General features: G+C 42.5%; 3 protein-coding genes across 3 annotated transcripts; 1 reads left to right on the plus strand and 2 right to left on the minus strand.

Moving 5' to 3' along the window:
* Nucleotides 1-3,156: 3,156 nt before the first annotated feature.
* Nucleotides 3,157-5,241, minus strand: LOC106649229 (protein odd-skipped-related 1-like). The gene is made up of 4 exons (XM_014366530.2): nucleotides 4,922-5,241; nucleotides 4,676-4,809; nucleotides 4,504-4,610; nucleotides 3,157-4,420 (listed from the first exon to the last, which is right to left on the minus strand). Exons 1-4 carry the CDS (start codon nucleotides 5,035-5,037, stop codon nucleotides 3,926-3,928), a joined length of 852 nt encoding a protein of 283 aa, XP_014222016.1. The 5' UTR covers nucleotides 5,038-5,241; the 3' UTR covers nucleotides 3,157-3,925.
* Nucleotides 5,242-7,882: 2,641 nt separating this feature from the next.
* Nucleotides 7,883-9,274, plus strand: LOC106649247 (myoneurin-like). The gene is made up of 3 exons (XM_014366551.2): nucleotides 7,883-8,096; nucleotides 8,170-8,278; nucleotides 8,349-9,274. Exons 1-3 carry the CDS (start codon nucleotides 8,071-8,073, stop codon nucleotides 8,925-8,927), a joined length of 714 nt encoding a protein of 237 aa, XP_014222037.1. The 5' UTR covers nucleotides 7,883-8,070; the 3' UTR covers nucleotides 8,928-9,274.
* A 7,218-nt stretch (nucleotides 9,275-16,492) lies between these two features.
* On the minus strand, nucleotides 16,493-17,829 carry LOC106649051 (gastrula zinc finger protein XlCGF8.2DB-like). The gene is made up of 5 exons (XM_023458148.1): nucleotides 17,783-17,829; nucleotides 17,608-17,707; nucleotides 17,408-17,537; nucleotides 16,565-17,353; nucleotides 16,493-16,503 (listed from the first exon to the last, which is right to left on the minus strand). The coding sequence occupies exons 1-5, from the start codon at nucleotides 17,827-17,829 to the stop codon at nucleotides 16,493-16,495; spliced, it is 1,077 nt and encodes a 358-aa protein (XP_023313916.1).
* Nucleotides 17,830-18,182: the final 353 nt, after the last annotated feature.

An 18,182-nucleotide genomic window follows, 5' to 3' on the forward strand; every position in this document is an offset into this window, starting at 1 on the left:
CATAAACCAAGTTTGCTCTACCACCAAAGGACAGTCCATGAGGGTCGAAAAGATTACACGTGCGACAAGTGCGAGAAGAAATTTGGAATAAAACAGCATTTAATGTTCCACCAAAAGTCAGTCCATGACGATCGAAAAGATTACGCATGTGATGAGTGCGAGTTAAAATTTAAGCTTCAACACAATTTAAGAAGACACCAAACAGTCATTCACGGAGGACTCAGAGATCATGCGTGCGACAAGTGCGATCGAAAATTTGCACATAAATGTAATTTGCTCACCCACCTGAAGACAGTACATGAGGGTCGCAGAAATGGCGAGAAGAAATTTAGACAGAAATCAAGTTCTCTCCGTTACCAAAAGACGGTACACGAAGGCCGCAAAGATTTCGAATGCGACGAGTTCGATAAAAAATTTTGACTAAAGTCGAACTTGTTTATGCACCAAAGGACGACACACGAAGATGATTAAGATTTTGCTAGCAACAAATGTGAAAAAACATCAATTTCAAACTTATCGAAAAATATGAGGTACGTAATGAGTACCAATACGACGTTCCCCACGAAGAGTAACACGTTTATGTGTTAATTTAAATGGAAACCTGTTACTCTCCGTGGGAAGCGTTGAGTAGTAAATTTAAGAATATATTGACTCTTAAATTATTTTGGATCAAGTTCAGAAAATTATACGAATTTCTCAAGCTTATTAGTATTAGCTCTTGATAGAATAGAGTGCATTTCGTCATTGAAATAATGAAAAGTGCTGATTTTCACTTCTTGACAATTGTAAATATAATATAGATACCTATCAATATATTTTTCTATGTTTGAATAAAAATCATGCTAGTACGTTTGTATTTTATTTGAACTTCATGCTATCAACTATCACTTTACCTTTTTTGATTTTCTTTTCTTGCTTGGTTGATTACTGAACCTTATATAAACGTTAAGAAATGACGTTTATGGGCTACCAAAAGAGCCATGATCGAAAATGAAAATATGTCATTACTAAAAAAACCAACATGGAAGCCATTTAATAATTTGATTTGAATCAGCAAGTATTTCCTACATATTTTTAAATTTTTAGTCGCTTACTAGATTATCCAATCTTTTTTCTTAGTCTTTAATAAATTCACAATCTTACATCAAAGCCTCGACTTTGATTTTACGAGTTTTCAAAAATCAACTTCCTTATAATTGATTGGTAAATAATAGTTCGTGTGGGGCAGCAATTATTTTTATATGCCACTGATTATCCATACGCAAATTTTCTAAAATGGGTCAACTTATTTTAGTCCTGTCATTTTCATAACAGTTTATTTTCTAAAAGATTTTACGATTCTTCATACTTTTATGAAATCTAACGATAATGTTTAATACAATGATGCTCCGATGAATGAATATTTTTTCAATATTACTTTTCAGGTATCCTTTTAATGTGCGTTGATAATATTTGCCATCGCTTACGCTGTTACTGCGTGAAACGCCAGGTGTCGATGATTGAGTGAACGGCAATCACGCGATCAAAATGGATAAGTTTGATAAATATAAAGGCACTTGGTTCATTATAATTTACGTTAGAGATCGATATAATATCGGCAGCGTGTACGAGGGTGTAGACTAAAGTTATTTTCGCTACCAGTGTTACTCGCTCTCTGTTTCTCTCTCTGTCCACCCACAAAAGTATGTATACACACTGAAAAGGAGCATACAGAGAGAATCATCGGCATCTTTGTCGCGTCTTGCGGTGAGAACCTCGCGCATTATATGTACACGTCGATCCTTTGTCGCGCGGACTTGTTACACACGCGGATCATGTACAGAAGTTTGTGTGTGCGTACTATACGATGGCTATAATACATATAAGCTAATCGTGCCGACGGGACGCTACCGTGTGCTACTACTGCTCGCAATAACTATATTTCGGACTATTGACTTTTAACATTTTTTTTTTGTCCCGCTACGAGTACGTAGGTATACAAATCGTAAATGCTGCAGTCAATGGGGCTGTAAAGTAAGACATCAACTCTGGGATGGCTTCGTAGATTATATCGTGTATGAATCACGATGTTGGATCAAAGATTATATTATATGTACTAAAACTAGACATACCAATTTTTTTGTCAAGATGTGTACTTACTTTGAGGGCAAAATTTAAACGATTAAATAATTTCAATACACATTTAGAGATATATATCGAGAGATTTTAAATTTTACAAATGGCATTTTTGAGTCAATGAAGCAATCCTAAAATAAAAACGTAATTTCGTCAAACCAATCAGATCTATCCAACCATAAAGAAAAAGGGAAAAAGACACGAAATCATCGCGGTAACTAATTTAATGATGAGTCATACATGGGCAAACAATCTCTGGCCCATACAATGTCGCTCTTTTTTTTTGGAGGCGGAGTTTTTCGCGCTGAAATCGATTAATCTTCCGAATCCTTTTCTCCGATAGTCTTCTGCAGTCGCGATCAGGTCTAGCGCGACAATGGACAACAACGAACGAAAATAGAAAAAAAAAGCATCGACCTTTCTTCGTCATCGCCACGACAATCTCACGCCGATTAAGGAAAAAAGTAACACTTTGCCGAGCGGCGCACACGCCTGACGAATCGCGATCCTCCTCCCCCGCCGCACGCGCGTCTCTCTTATATTCGTTAATCGGATTTCCAAATATCATCGCGTCTTGGCTATACTACTCAAAGAAGTCAATGCGAGTAACAACTTCATCCTCACAATTGGGTGAATGTGTACGTACGAGATAAATACAAGACGAGCGTCCCGCACGATGCACGAAGCCAGGCAGGCATGGCATGCAGGGAATGGTTCATCAGAGGCGGGGCCTAATGCGTGCCGACATAAAAATATCACTTTTTGGGGGAAGAACTTTGGATCAACCCTCGGCCCCATTCCCCTTCTCTTCCCCCCCAACTTCGCTTCATTTCCATTTTGTTTGACGAGATTGAATGATATATTATTCCAAAGCTGAGTTGAAGGTAATAATTTTTTTTACGAGAGAACGTGTTATTATTTTTTTTTTTTTTATCGAGAATCGAGACTCTTGATTGATAAAGTTGAATAATACATTCCAAAGCAAGCGAGAATTGAAAATTGTTTGACGGGGCTGAATGATACATTGCAATGCCAAATTAATTATACTTATTGCTTACGAGAGAGCATTTTATTTTTTCATCAATATTTAACAAGTACACAAAAAAATTTGTTTACAGTATTCTTGATTATAAAAGAGTTTTGTACTTTCGACAATTATAGATATACAATTTTATCAATATTATTTTTGTTAACAGAATGAAAATTTTTAATGATATGCGCCAAGTTTGTTTTGTGTCAACAAAACCGAATTCTATAATCATTAATACTTCTTTTGTAGCTTAATTGAATTTTTTTGTGTGTGTGAAGGAATGAAGAGAGCTTACAAATACTGTACATTATTTCTTTGAATATAATTCAACGGAACATTAATTTTCATTTCTCATAAACTATATCATTGCATTATCACTTAAAAAAAAAATAAACGTTTGAATTAAAAAAAAAAAGTAATAGATTTGAAGTAAAGATAATCAAGATATAATCGAAATATAATATATTGTTTTCAATTTGAATAATGAGAAAATATTTCAAGAGCATATGAAAATTTTAAAAATTAAAACATTTCTTTTGACCTACTAACTTATTGTATTTACTAGAAAATATTTTTTAATTATAAAAATAGTAATCACATTCTTACATACTAATGGTAAGTTAGAAATTTACATTTTCGTTCAATCAATAATTCATATTAGCTATGAATTCTTGTTGCAAATTTCATAAAGCTCAAATAATTTATGCTAGTTATAAAAATATTTATAATTCACAGTTAAATAAATATTTTTAGAATTTCTAATTATTATTTCAATAATTACTATTCTTTGGCAGTTTTTTTAACCTTTTTAGCTGCATGTGTGTCTACATAATGTTTGTCATAGTCAAGTTTTGTTTTGAACAGTACTTGACATTTCTTGCAAAGATATCTGCAAGGTCTTGGAGGCTCGTCATCAAGAATTTCTGGATGTTTATGTTTTCTAATATCATCTTCTGATACAAAAGCTTGATCGCACTTGAGGCATTTGAATGGAAATTGCTCACTATTGTTCTCATGCAATTTTCTGTGCTTTTGTAAAGATTTTCTCAATGTAAACAATGCATGACACAAATCACACGTAAAATGTTGCATAACATGAGTATACAAATCTTGTAAATTTGGTAGAATTTCATTGCATGTCAAACATAAAGGCTCATTTTGCTCTACATTCTGTGGACGTTCTCCTTTTGGAAATTTGTCAATTTGAATGGTAAGACGAAAGGCATTTTTCGATGGCACTTTTTTTGGAGGAGGCTTGGAACCATTCAGCGCAGACTGCAACAAATTAAACAAACCAATTACAGAATTGTATTGAAAATTCAAATTAAAATATTTTTAATAATTATGAATAAACTTACATTGCAAGGATAGCTTACTTCTAGCAACGGTCTCTGATTGTCTGGAGCTGCTTTTTTCTGACAGGGACCATCGTCATTGGACACGCTATCTATTTTACGCTTTAAAACTGTGTAAATAAATCATTGTCAGGAAAATTTTTTTATCAATAAAAAGCAAAATTAATTGCATTACCAGGAGTTGCAGGAACTGCATCTGGCCTCAACTGTTTTTCATCGTCGAAGCAGCTTTGAGAAAAGTGAAGCTCGCACAAAAGGGGAGTTTCGCCGACATCGATGTTGCACACGCTTTTCCACTTCTGCCTCAATCTGCAAAAGTAAACACAACATCGCGCGTTTATATCTAACGAAACATGACACAAACAATTTGGCGTATCGCCGTAAAAGAGAAAGAAAAATATGATAGATAGCAAAAACTCACTCGGGGTCAGTCGGGAATTCGAACAGCCGTGCCTTTGCTTCGTTGACAAGAGTTTCCTCGTTTGTTTTGCAGTGCCGGGCGGCGCAGCACCGACTGCCGCCGACTGCGTCTGTCATTATACGATTGGAGTTCGATTTATCGCACTGCGCAATTAACGTCGAACGCAGCTCGAAATCCCTAACCACGCAAACACCCAATACCGTTACTTATCACTCTGTGTTTTTAATATTACTCTCATCGTGGTGCAGTAAAAACCAAAACGGATAAAGCCGAGTCGCGAGCCGCCGCGTACAGGTTATAAACAAAGCGAGAGCGGCGGAGTCGGGGAGAGACTACTACCGAGAAACCACCGCATCTCGACGTTTACTTGAGTGCACGGCCGACAGATGTTGCTGCGGCTGTACGCAGCATTTCGCCTTTATCGACTCGCGGTCCACACACGACACTACAACAATGATCTTATAAAGCGGCAGTTTTACTTGCGCGCATCGCTGCGTATCCTCTTGAGCAGTCGATCGACGCTCCAGACGATGAGCTCGCTGGCGAACGCCGAGCCGGCCAGCGACACGCCGTAACACCAGACGATCGCCAACTTGTTCAACAAAAAGCGATCGTCGGATTTTTTACTCCTGATGATCGAGCTGTACACGTCGTCGTCGTCGTTTTCCTCCCCGCGCCCGTCGACCGTTGGCGGCGGCAACGACCTCCACCAGCGTCGATCGAAGCCCGCCTCCATCACCCACCTCAGTATCCTCCTGGCCTCGCGCAGGTAGGGCGACGCCTCGGCGAAGAGCAGACCCTTGGGTGCGCTCCACAGTGCCGGCTCTATTACGCGCATTCGCACTGTGGTGCTCGAGGCCTGCAGACGACGCAGCTGCATCCAGGCCGCGGATCTGTCCATGAGGCAGCCGACCTTGACGTCCTCGCCGTGGCGCCTGCGATCCAGCAGACGAGCCGCGCACCTCTCGATGTCGCTGACGTTGCGTATCTTGGCCTCGAGCCGTTTCATCGACTGATCGTCTCCGTCGGACGATCGAAACGTCATGGCGTAATGTATCTCGTCCATCTCCACGACCAGCTCGTCGCTCCTCAGCACGTCCTCGAGCTCGCGGTACGGACCCTCGCGAAACTGATGGATGCTCATATCGGTCATCATCGAGTAGAGCTCGCAGGAGTAGCGAAACGACACGGCCATCAAGCACAGGTAGAACATCCAGTCGCTCGTGCGGGCTCGATTCAGCTGGTTAGCGGGCAAGCCGCCGCCGCCCAGCAGCACCTGGAGCAGACGATGGGGCCGCCACAGGCGTCGATTGAAGCGCAGCAGCTTCACCGCGCCGTAGGTCAGCAGGACGTGAAAGACCACGTTGAGCAGCACGAAGAGCACGCCGAGACGAAACACCACCGTGGGCACCGGATAGACGGGCACGAGGAGGCAGTAGTCGTCCAGCCAGACGATCAGGCCGGGTTTTTGGCGTCGATGATGGTCCGTTTGGAGGTGTAGGTAGACCTGATTGGCGCCGAGGTCCGTGTCGTCGTCGGAGAAATTTTGAATTTGCCACTGTACGGTGAAATTCATCGTGGCCGACATCAACTGCACGACGTACTGCGAGGCCGTGATCGGTTCTTGACTGATCGGATCGAGCCACTGCAGCTCCAGCGTGGCGTCGGGCACGAACAGCACCTTCAACGGGTAGCCCTGCATGTCTTTCAATTTATCGGGAAAGATGTTGGTGACATTCGGCTCGTAGCAGCTCTCGATCACTCGGTCGACGAACGGATCGTAGGTGAGAAATATCGGACCGTCGCAGCTGGACGACGTCGATGCAACTTTATCGTCCACGACGTGGTGCAGCAACAGCGACACGTCCAAGAAACGGAGCGACCAGGCGTGCCTGAGCAGGCGCGACGTCGACTCCCTGGGAATCGGCTCGCGACTCGCTATCGCGAACAACGAGTGCGGCCGCGAGCCGCTCGGGCTGGATTTCACCAGGAAGCGCAGAATTTCGTCGAACGTCTCGAATAGATACCGATGATCGCCCAAGCCGATGAAGCTAATAAACAGTGTGTCGCCACCGGCATCGAACGTGTAATTGTCGAAAGCCCTCGAGTCCAAGATCGTCAGCGTCGTCGTCTGCAGCGAGTTGGCGAATTTCGCTACGCCGTCGACGTTCAGGTGGAAGCACGAATTGCCCTCGCGTCGCTGCCGATCCTCCGCCGGAAGTACCATGACCATCTGCCGATATCCATTGCTGACCTGGCGCAACGCGTCCTCGATCGTGCGGATGATCGCTTCCTCGGCTGCGCACTTCGACGAGAGGAAAAAGAGACAGCAAAACAAACAAGCCTGATATTTCGTCATTGGTGTGTGTCGAAGCCGCGTTTGAGGTACATTATATATTTGATTAAAAAAGATATGATGTAGCGAGTTAAAGACGTTACAAACGTTCAAGATCAATTTACTTTATGAGCTCGTCTTGACACACTTCGAGTCGCGCGCAAAGTAGATTTCGAATTAGAGTTATCGATCGGCTTCGATCTTATTTTCCTTTCCTTTTTTTCTATATCCTTTTCCGTTCTCTCATAAAATTAATAATTTAGAAAATCGCGTTCAATGTCATCGCACACCATGTGACCAAATCTACTGACCAATTACAAATCATCCTCGTGTTTATTTTAAAAATATATTAACCATCACTTTTTAAATTCTATATGAATAATATATTGAAATACTTCTAATAACAAAAAATGTAGATTATGTACTTTGTAATATTATATCGATGCGACGGCTGTAGTTATTCTACAAAATCATGAAATTTATCAGTGTGGATTCAGAGACATATGTGTGAATGTTTTCCTGTCGCTGTGTATCGCATACACATAAATACGTATATCGAGTCGATGGTAGAGGGGGAAACATCGTCAAGAAGCTACTACAATTACGTACACGGGGTCACCTCACTAATGTACAAGTAGTATATGTTCAGTTTCTGTCTAAGAACTTGATTCCTGAATAAGTGTTTACAAATTGGCGCAAAGGTACATTCAAATTTACAGGTTACATATCGAGACTACTCGAGGCGTATAACCTCAAATATTTTTTCAATGCATATCGTCAAGATTTTCCAGTGAACATACATGAAAATCAAGAAATGGAATGCAACGAGGATACAGTTAGGTACATAACTATTTTAATGTACGCCATTATATTTTTTAAAGCGAACGCTTCATCAAACTTAATTATTCATTAGGGTGAAACTAGAGCCAAACAATACCTGGCCAGATGCAGGCGAAAATTTCGATTCGATGGACTCTTCCGAAGTCAAAAACTTAGAAAACTACCCTATTGACAAATCATCGGTGAGTTAAATGTATTGAGTTATATTTCGTTTCTTCGTGATAAAAAAATTTATCAATATTTTTATTTCAGGAGAATATGACGTTACAGAAAAAATTAGATGAAGAAATATTTTTAGATTTTGAGTGCAAATATGTGAAACTTGAACGTAAGCCTCTATCGAAAACAATCTGCAAAACTGAGTATCAGAGTTATTCACCAATTATTTTGATAAAAAAAGGTTTCGATTATCATAATAATTGTCAATTTAAAGTAAATTCCCCATTGAAAATTGATACATTTAAGAAGGTTAAAATATTTGGAAAAAATGCACTAAGCAAATTATCGTACGAGTGCAAAACGTGTCGAAAAACTTACGAAGAAAAATCAAAATTTAAGAGAAATATCAATACGTCACATGAGGACATTAGATCGTATAAATGTAAAATTTGTCACAAGTCATTGAGACAAAAAAGTAATTTCGCATCTCAAACGAATTTATTCCATAATCGAAGCAAACCCTTCGAGTGTGAGATTTGTCACAAATTATTTGGACAAAAAATTACGCTAAAAACTCACATAACAACAGTACATGATCGTTGCAGACCCTTTAAATGTGATATTTGTCAAAAATCTTTTGGATGTAAGCGTAGCCTCGATAAACACATATAGATGGATTTCATCATCAGATTAAACCCTTCGAATGTGAGATTTGTCAAAAATCATTTGTACAAAAACGCTATCTCAATGTTCAAAAGCAGTACATAATCTAATCAAACCCTTTGAATGTGAGATTTGTCAGAAATCATATGTAGAGCAGAGTAAACTCAAGCGGCACATAAATATAGTGCATAATCGAAGTAACCTCTTTGAATGTGAGATTTGTCACAAATCATTTGCATACAAGAGTAAACTCAAATGTCACGTGAATGAAGTACATGAACGCAGCAAACCTTTCGAATGTGATATTTGTCACAAATCATTTGCACAAAAAAGTGCGCTAAAAACTCACATAACAAAAGTACATGATCGTAGCAAACCCTTTGAATGTGAGATTTGTCTTAAATCATTTGGACAAAAAAGTACCCTCAACGTGCACATAAATTCAGTACATTCTCATAAAAGACCCTTCGAATGTGATATTTGTCAAAAATCATTTGGGCAAAAAGGTCATCTCAAAATTCACCTAAACGCAGTGCATAATCGTAGTAAACTCTTTAAATGTGAGATTTGTCACAAATCATTTGGATACAAATGTGTACTTAAAAGACACACGATTACAGTACACGATGAGAGCAAACCCTTTGAATGTGAGATTCGTCACAAATCATTTGGATAAAAATGTAACCTCATAACTCACGTAAAAACAGTACATAATCTTATTTAACCTTTTCAATGTGACATTTGTCGCAAATCATTTAGCCACACAAGTGTAAGCTCAAAGCTCTCATAAATTCAGTACATAATAGGATCAAATACTTTGAATGTGATATTTGTAAAAAATCATTACAAAAAAAAAAAAAAAAAATAGAAACTTAAAAGACACATGGGTGCAGTTCATGGTCGAAATAAACTATCTAATGTGAGATTTGTCCCGAGACATTTAATCCCAATGAGAACTTCTATCACATGTATATCCTTCACTTTTGCAAAGAATAATAAAATATTTCCAACTATTATTTATTTGTTCATTTATCTTTTAACATTCCAGTCATCATTTGAACCCTTTCTGGAGTGCCTGCTCTCTAATATTAATATTAATATGTCATTGAAAAATCCTGGCTTCGGACTTTCGGAGAAATATCTTCAAGGAACATTGAACAACTGCAATTATCGTCGATAAACAAGTTCTGCAAGTAATGTCAATTCAGTTCACTCGATACAAAATATATCGTGTATCTTACGATGAAAATATATTACATTTTATACAATTAACGTTTGTCAACGTTCATTAACTATAATAGGTTAATATAATTACGTATTCACGAAAGGTAACTAGGATGCATGAATTGCATAAAATTGTCTTATTATGTTACTAATAACTAAGCGAGGATTAATTTCCCTAAACGTAATCAACGCGTACATAACTTTATCTTAGTTCGGAAAATCGTAACATTTGCACCGATGACGGATTTATACCAAAAACTCGTGCGATCATTAGGTCCATCGCGAACGACGCCATCGGCTCGTCACTCTTTCGCGCAATCGAAATCTCGCCGCGACGAGCTCGCCCAGGAAGCAGACGAGCGACGCGATTATACCCACGTACCACACGATGAGCAGCTTGCTGCGCAAAAATCGATCGCACTCGTCGAGATGGCCGATCATCCGCGAGTGTCTTCGGGGCGTCGCCCTCCTCTTGTCGTAAACGATCCACCAGTTCCAGAGTCCGGCCTCCAGGATCCTGCGCATGACGCGGCTCGCCTCGACGATGTAGGGCGACGCCTCGGACAGGATGCAGCCCTTGGGCGCCGTCCACAGGTACTCGCGCAGTATCTTCATTCGCGGCGCCGGTCCCGCGTTGCTGCTGCTGTCTGTCGAGCCGTCGTCGTCGTCGTCCGCACCGTGGCCGGACTCCTCGGCTAAGAACGACCTGGCCACCGAGCGGTCCATCAGGCAGGCGACGTTGCGATGGCGCAGCAGCCGCTGCGGGCAGCTCATCGGGTCCTGGACGAACTTGATCCTGGCGCGCAGTTGCTTCAGCGCGCCGTCGCAATTGTCGAACGTCATGTTGTAGTGATTGGCGTTCATTTCCACGGTCAAATTCGACCGAGCCAGATCCATCAGCGTGTGATAGGGCCCGTCGTTGGCCTGTCGCAGACTGATCTTCGTCAGGCCCGAGTAGATCTCCAGCGAGTACTGAAACGACACGACGATCAGACAGAGGAAGAACAGCCTCTCGGCGTTCCGCACGGGCTGGCGCGTCGTCGGGCTGCCCAGTATCGCCTGATAGACTCGATGGGCCTCCCAGTGCCTCGCGCTGAATCTCAGCAGCATCGCCACCAAGCGGGCGAAGCTCACGTGGCCCAGCACCGTCAGCATGATGTCGATCACGCCGGTGCGCAGTCGGCCCATGGGCGGCGGCGCCTCCACCGGCACCAGGGCGCAGTAGTCGTCGTACCACGTGGACACGGCGCGCTCGCCCTGCCTGTCCTTGCTGCGGAAGGCGAAGTGCAGATAGACCTGATTGGCGCCCAGATCGATGCTGCCGTTGATGATGAAGTCGAGGATGGTGGCGTCGCTGTCCAGATCCGCTGCACCCGGCAGCGGCTGGCTGTAGCTCGAGGCGCCGCTGAACGGCACCCACGTGATCCGGAAGTTGAGCTTCTGCGAGAGCACCAGGGCCATGCCGTAGTCCGAGCCGTTTATGTCGATGATTTTGCCCGCGGCGTCCAGCTCGTAGTTCAGCGATGGATTTCGCCGCACCGCCGACACTTTGAGCGGGTATTGCTTCATGTTTCTCATCTTGTCGGGAAAAACGATGGCCTCCGTCGAGCCACGCCGGTAGCGCCGCATCGAGTAATCGTTGTCGAAGGGATTGTAGCTATAAAGCAGAGTAGTCGAGCCTTCGTCCTCGTACGATTGAGCTATCGTCAGATCCAAAAATTGCTTCCTCCAAGCGTACAGCAGCATCTCGTTGATCCTCTCGCTCGGAACGAGATGCTCGAAGGCCTCGACCAAGATCATCACCAGACAGTACGGCCTCGCTCGCCTCGGCGACAGCTCGACTATAAATCTCAAACTCTTGGAAAATTCGTCGAACAGATCCTCGTGTCTCGAGGATCCATCGAAGCTCAGCACCAGCAGTAGCAGCGACGTCTGTCGAGCATTGATCAGCAGCGGACGTCGAGCACTGATGAGCAGCGGATCTCGAGGTGCTACATAAGTCTCGTGATCGTCGAAATTCGCTGAACTTATCAAGACGAGCGTGTTGTCGTCGTTGACCCGCGATATTGAGGCGCAGATCGCATCGATCAGCTTCGACGACGAGCCGCGATTATTGTCGTTCGATAACAGCACGACGACTTGATAAGACTCGAAGGTGTTCAGAGTGTCGACGAGAACGTCTAATTGCGATGACGATGATGATGCTGATGATTTTTGTATTAAAGTTGCCGAGGATAAGATGTAATAAAGCACGAATTTGTGTAAAATCATTTTTTTTTCGCTCACGGAAATACTCTATTATAGCTGTTATTGCGAAATTTCACGAAACGCCGCGAAAGTCGCGAGGAAACTTTTTTTCCTTCCACTGAATATAAATTTAATCACTTTCAACCGATCATTAATGTAATTGTCGATCGATGCGCTATAAAAAAAGCAAACACTCTCTTCATCACATACATTGCATCAATTATTAACGCGTCGAACGATGAATTCCGCGGCGAAGGCTACGGTCGCCAGAGCGTAACCGACGCCGACTATCAGGGCCAGCTGCTTCCTCAATCCGGCGCTCTCCAGTCGATCCTTCTTGTCGTAGCCTCCAGCCTTGATCCTGGCACGGCTGTGATTGTGCTGCCACAGTTGGATCAGGCCCGCCTCCACAATCCTCACGAACAGCCGGTCGAATTTCTCGACGTACGGCGAGCCCGGGGCCAGCACGAAGCCCTTCCACGACTTCCAGAAGCACGGGAACATCACTCGTATCCTCGGCTGACCGTCGTCCCGATTCTCCTGCTCCTGGCGGCGCTCGACGTCGTGGCCCATGGTCTCGGGCAGCAGGCACGAGTACAGGCTCGGCCGGGCCAGCTGACGCTCGACGCACTCGGCGAAGCTGTAGGTGACTCGCTGGGCTCGTCGCTTGAGCAGCCGCACCCACGGATCCTTGCCGACGTTCTCGTTCGAGTCGAAGGTCGTGGCGAAGAACGGCTCGAACACCAGGGGCACCAGGCCCGACTCCCAGAGATCGCGAAAGCTGCGAAACGGCACGCGGCCGTAGTTGCGCAGGCTGCGATTGGTCAGTCGGGCGTAGTAGATGGTCGAGTAGCTCATGGCGACGAACAAAATCGAGCCCAGCACCAGACGTTCCCTGAGTACGCTCGAGGCGCGCGGAATCGAGAAACCGATGAGCAGTCGGAACACGTTCGAGCCCTGCCAGACCGCGGCGTCGAATCTCAGCAGTTTGGTGAAACGCACCACCACGAGGCTGACCGTCAGGGTGAACGCGACGCCGGCGTAAAACTTGCGCGACACCTCGACCCGGCTCTCGACCAGATTCGGCACCATGGCGCAGTAGCTGTCCGTCCTGAACAGCATCCCGCGCTCCGTCGTGGCTTCCTTGTCCAGCCAGAGATACAGCTGATTGCCCGAGACGTCGATCAGCCCCAGCTTCAGGGCCTGATAGATCGGCAGATCCTCCGGATCGGTCGTGTAGGAGTGCGAGTATCGTTGGGCGTGACTGGGCAGACTGAGCATCGTGACGTTGAGCTCGCGAAACATCGTGGCGAGGAGCCAGTAATCGGGCCCGCTCAGGTAGATGGAGTGGCCCGTCGAGTTGCGCTCGACCACGAGGGAGGGCACCTCCGGCACGAAGATCGTGCGCAGCGGATAGCCGCGCATGTTGTGCAGCTTGTCGGGGAACAGACGATACAGCGGTGTAGTGGGTGGTGACTCGATTTCGGAGTCGTTGCGATAATCGACGATCTCGATCTCGCGGAGATCAGTGAATGGATTATAGCTGTGGATTCTGATCGGATGATCATCGAGCAGCGTCGTCTCTATCGCCGTGAAATCGAGAAACTTTTTTTCCCAGGCGTAGCGCAACAACTGCTCGATGTAGCCCGCGTCGTCGTCGTTCTCTTCGTCCGAGTGGCTCTTCAGAAACAAGCTGAGCCATCGTGGTCGAATGGTCCTCGGCACCATATCCACGTAATCGTCGAGCAGCAGCGACGTCTCCGACAAGATCGCGTCCAGCCGATCATCTACGTCGCTCGATCCACGGCCGATCATCGAGCTCAGCAGCACGAAGAGACAGGTGTATCTCGGCGAGCCGCGATTCAGCGAGCCCCTCAACTCGTCGAGGTGTCTCTGATCCAGCAAAACCGTCGGATATTTGCCGATGAAAAATCGCTCGACCGCGTCGACATGACTGGCGTGCGAATTACGAGCGACGATCAAAACGATCCGATACGGCGACAATTCGTCGACGGCTCGGCCGATCAATCGCTCCAAGACACTCGAGTTCGAGTAGTCGTCGTTCGGCCGGATAAGTATTTCGCTGCTCGGCGCAATCGTTACGCGGCCGCCGTCGATCGATAACAACAGCGCGACAGCCACGCAGACGATCGTCGTCGGTGTTATTATTGTAATCGACATGGCGCTGTAAACTATTGGCGCTCGACGTCGCGGGCGCACTATAGGATAATGCGTGGATTGATATAAAGGAAACATTAAGCGCGGCGAATTATACTGTGAATTAAAAAAAATAATCGAGCCGAGTGTGTTGCGTGTGTCTTATCGTATTGGAATTATTAATAGGCTGAATTTTTTATTTACGCGCGATGTATTGCAGTAGCAGCAATAATATTGATACGAGTATATGAGCGATTTTATGAAAAGTCCTAAAAAGTCCAGGCCGAAATCACGACGGAGCTTTATGTCGCTTGACGTTTACAAATTGTTGATTGATAGATATAGTTAAGTTCCAGAGATGGAGTAACTACTTATCCCATGTTTGACAGAGCCAAAATCATTCGAAACTTTTAATTAATTATCGGAAAAAAAATCGACAAGGGTTTTAAAAAATTAAGACGATTTAATGATACAATTTTTGGTGAATTGATTGTGATCAAATTAAATGATTTTTACCTTGAAAATCATTCTCTTCATAGAATCATAGGAAGAGTAAAAAAGTTTTCAATGTGCTTAAAAGTTACTCAGAATTTTAAGGACTACCGTGATAATTTGGAATTTGGTCCAGGTGTGGAAGAATTTAAATTATTTTTAAAAAATGTACACAAAATGTATTATTTAATAGAATATTTTATTTCCAAAAGATGGGAGAAAACTTTTGACATGATTGAAAATCGATAATAATTGATATTTTTACCAAACTTAAAAATTTATCTGTCAATTTATTATGCCTCCATATCTTAGGATGAACTTTATTTACCAAAATATTTTATAAAATCATGACAAATATTTATGTGTGCCTTGAGGTAATCCTTGCGGAAATATGATTCGTATCAAATATCACACTCGAAGGGTTTTTTACGAATGTGGACTGTATTTATGTGAGAATTTAGGTTACATTTTAGTCGGGTTTGATTAGATATAGTCCAGTGAAAACTTACATGAAATTGCATTTTTTTGGGGAGAGATGAAACCTAGTTTACTTTATGTTTTTGGGTGCGCTGAATTCATTGCCGGTATTATTTTTTACCTAAAACATCAGCGTCAGGGTGAAAATCGAGGGTGAAAGAGTTTTTCGCTAATATCTCGCGAACGAAGCAAGATACAGAAAAACTAATTGCACCAATCGATTCCTCGTGAAATTTTACATCGAAATACACTTTAAACTTTTCAAGTGTCAGTGCAAAATTGTTCACAATATTGAAAAATTAGTTTACAGCGGCCGCCGGTGGTGGGGGCCAGCGGTGCCGCTCGAGTATATCTATACATGTCGCTTCCCCTTCGCTGCCGGCCCCCACCACCAGCGGCCGCTGTAAACTAATTTTTCAATATTGTGAACAATTTTGCACTGACACTTGAAAAGTTTAAAGTGTATTTCGATGTAAAATTTCACGAGGAATCGATTGGTGCAATTAGTTTTTCTGTATCTTGCTTCGTTCGCGAGATATTAGCGAAAAACTCTTTCACCCTCGATTTTCACCCTGACGCTGATGTTTTAGGTAAAAAATAATACCGGCAATGAATTCAGCGCACCCAAAAACATAAAGTAAACTAGGTTTCATCTCTCCCCAAAAAAATGCAATTTCATGTAAGTTTTCACTGGACTAGATAATTGTGTGCTACATTAATGTGCGTTTTCAGCACATTCTGGTATCCGAATAACTTATGACAAATCTCACATTCGAAAGTTTTTCTAAGATTATGTACTGCATTCATATGTTTTTTGAGGGTATTTTTTTGTCCAAATGATTTTTGACAAATATCACACTCAAAGGGTTTGATATGTTCATGCACTGCAGTTATGTGCCTTTCCAGGTTTGTTTTTAATCCAAATGATATATGACAAATCACACACTCAAAGGGTTTGATACAATCATGTACTGCTTTTACGTGAGTTCTGAGATTACATATTTGTCCAAATTTTTTGTGACAAATCTCACACTCAAAAGGGGTGATACGTTCATGTACTGTATTTTTGTGATATTTGAGTTTAACTTTTCTTCCAAATGATCTGTGACAAATCTCACATTCAAAAGGCTTACTCCGTTTATGTACTACATTTACATGATCTTTTAATCTATGCCGGTATCCAAATGATTTGCGACAAATATCACATTCGAAAGGTTTGCTACGAACATGTACTGCTTTTATGTGCACGTTGAGGGTATCTTTTCTTCCAAATGATTTGTGACAAATACCACATTCAAAAGGTTTGCTACAACTATGTACTCCTGTTATATGCGATCTGAGGTTACTTTTATGTCCAAATGATTTGCGACAAATCTCACATTCAAAGGGTTTGTTTTGTTCATGTACAGTCATTACGTGAGATTTGAGGTGACCTTTTCGTCCAAATGGTTTTTGACAAATGTCACATTTAAAGGGTTTGCTCTCATCATGTACTGTAATCGTATGACTTTTAAGTACACATTGGTATCCAAATGATTTATGACAAATTTTACACTCAAAGGGTTTGCTACGATCATGTACTGTTTCTATGTGTTTTTTCAAGTGAGGCTTTCGTCCAAATGATTTGTGACAAATCTCACACTCGTAGGGTTTAATACAATCGCGTACTGCATTTATGTGAGATTTGAGGTTAATTAATGGTTGAGTTTCTCGACCAATTTTTGATTTACACGATGATATTTTTTCAACAGTTTTTTCAAAACCTTTTAGATTTTCATATTCAGCAAGTTTTAAATGAGAGTTCGCAACAAATTGACAATTATTATCATAGTTAAATCCTTTTTTAATCAAAATAATTAGACTTTTTTCTTTTGGTGCGTGAGGTTGACAACTTGCGTACTCTGTTTTGCAGATAGTTTTTGATAATAACTCCATTTTAGGTTTAAAATCTTTGCACTCACAATCGATCATAAGATTTTCATCTGAGCTTTCCTGCAACGCATCCTCGTTCTCATGTTTCACCTATAACAAAATTTGAGGGCTAGTTTTTAACTATGAATCAATTGAACACAATTCATATCACTGAACTCACCGATAATTCCTGAAACGGAAATGTTTCAACGTTTTCGACTTTGCAAGAATCGTAACCTTCGCCTGCATTCGACCAAGTATCGCATGGCTCTTCCTTCACTCTGAAGAACAATTTAATTTCGTAAGAAACGGATTGAAAAATTATCATGCTAGTTTAGTACATAAAATTTTTTTACCTCACTACGTCACTCTTGCTTTCCGTTACTTCCTTGAATCTCTGCATGTTCAGTATAATTTTTAACGATTTGCACCGAAAAAATATTATTCAGCTACTATACCTTGTGTAGACAACAGTGTACCTTGATTTCACCAACACACTTTTACAAATATTATTTGTAAACGCTCGCTCACCGAGGAACTAAACTCCGCACAACGCATTAGTGAGCGAACGCATCGGTCGTGTTTATTGGCGAGGTTAGTTTCGCGACTGTTAGCTCCATGGGGAAACTTTCCCCCTCTCTACCGTTGTATGTAGCTGCATGTATGTCGCTTTGTATTCTGGGATATACAGTAGATTTCGGAAAAAATACTTTCAAGAGATACTAATCGAGGTTACGATTTATTGCTAGTATTTAC

This window comes from Trichogramma pretiosum, unplaced genomic scaffold, assembly GCF_000599845.2.
Source record: "Trichogramma pretiosum strain Unisexual culture from Peru unplaced genomic scaffold, Tpre_2.0 scaffold17, whole genome shotgun sequence".
Lineage (NCBI taxonomy): Eukaryota > Metazoa > Arthropoda > Insecta > Hymenoptera > Trichogrammatidae > Trichogramma > Trichogramma pretiosum.

Bases quoted from the DNA above. Each gene is read 5' to 3' on its own strand.
- LOC106649229 (XM_014366530.2), bottom strand. From the start codon at position 5,037: ATGACAGACGCAGTCGGCGGCAGTCGGTGCTGCGCCGCCCGGCACTGC. The intron at 4,810-4,921 runs GTGAGTTTTTGC...TTACTTTTGCAG, and splicing joins GAATTCCCGACTGACCCCGA to ATTGAGGCAGAAGTGGAAAA. The intron at 4,421-4,503 runs GTAAGTTTATTC...AATTTGTTGCAG, and splicing joins AAGTAAGCTATCCTTGCAAT to TCTGCGCTGAATGGTTCCAA.
- LOC106649247 (XM_014366551.2), top strand. From the start codon at position 8,071: ATGGAATGCAACGAGGATACAGTTAG. The intron at 8,097-8,169 runs GTACATAACTAT...ATTATTCATTAG, and splicing joins TGCAACGAGGATACAGTTAG to GGTGAAACTAGAGCCAAACA. The intron at 8,279-8,348 runs GTGAGTTAAATG...TTTTTATTTCAG, and splicing joins ACCCTATTGACAAATCATCG to GAGAATATGACGTTACAGAA.
- LOC106649051 (XM_023458148.1), bottom strand. From the start codon at position 17,829: ATGCAGAGATTCAAGGAAGTAACGGAAAGCAAGAGTGACGTAGTGAG. The intron at 17,538-17,607 runs GTGAGTTCAGTG...ATTTTGTTATAG, and splicing joins TTCCGTTTCAGGAATTATCG to GTGAAACATGAGAACGAGGA. The intron at 17,354-17,407 runs GTTGTCAACCTC...TGATTAAAAAAG, and splicing joins CTGCAAAACAGAGTACGCAA to GATTTAACTATGATAATAAT.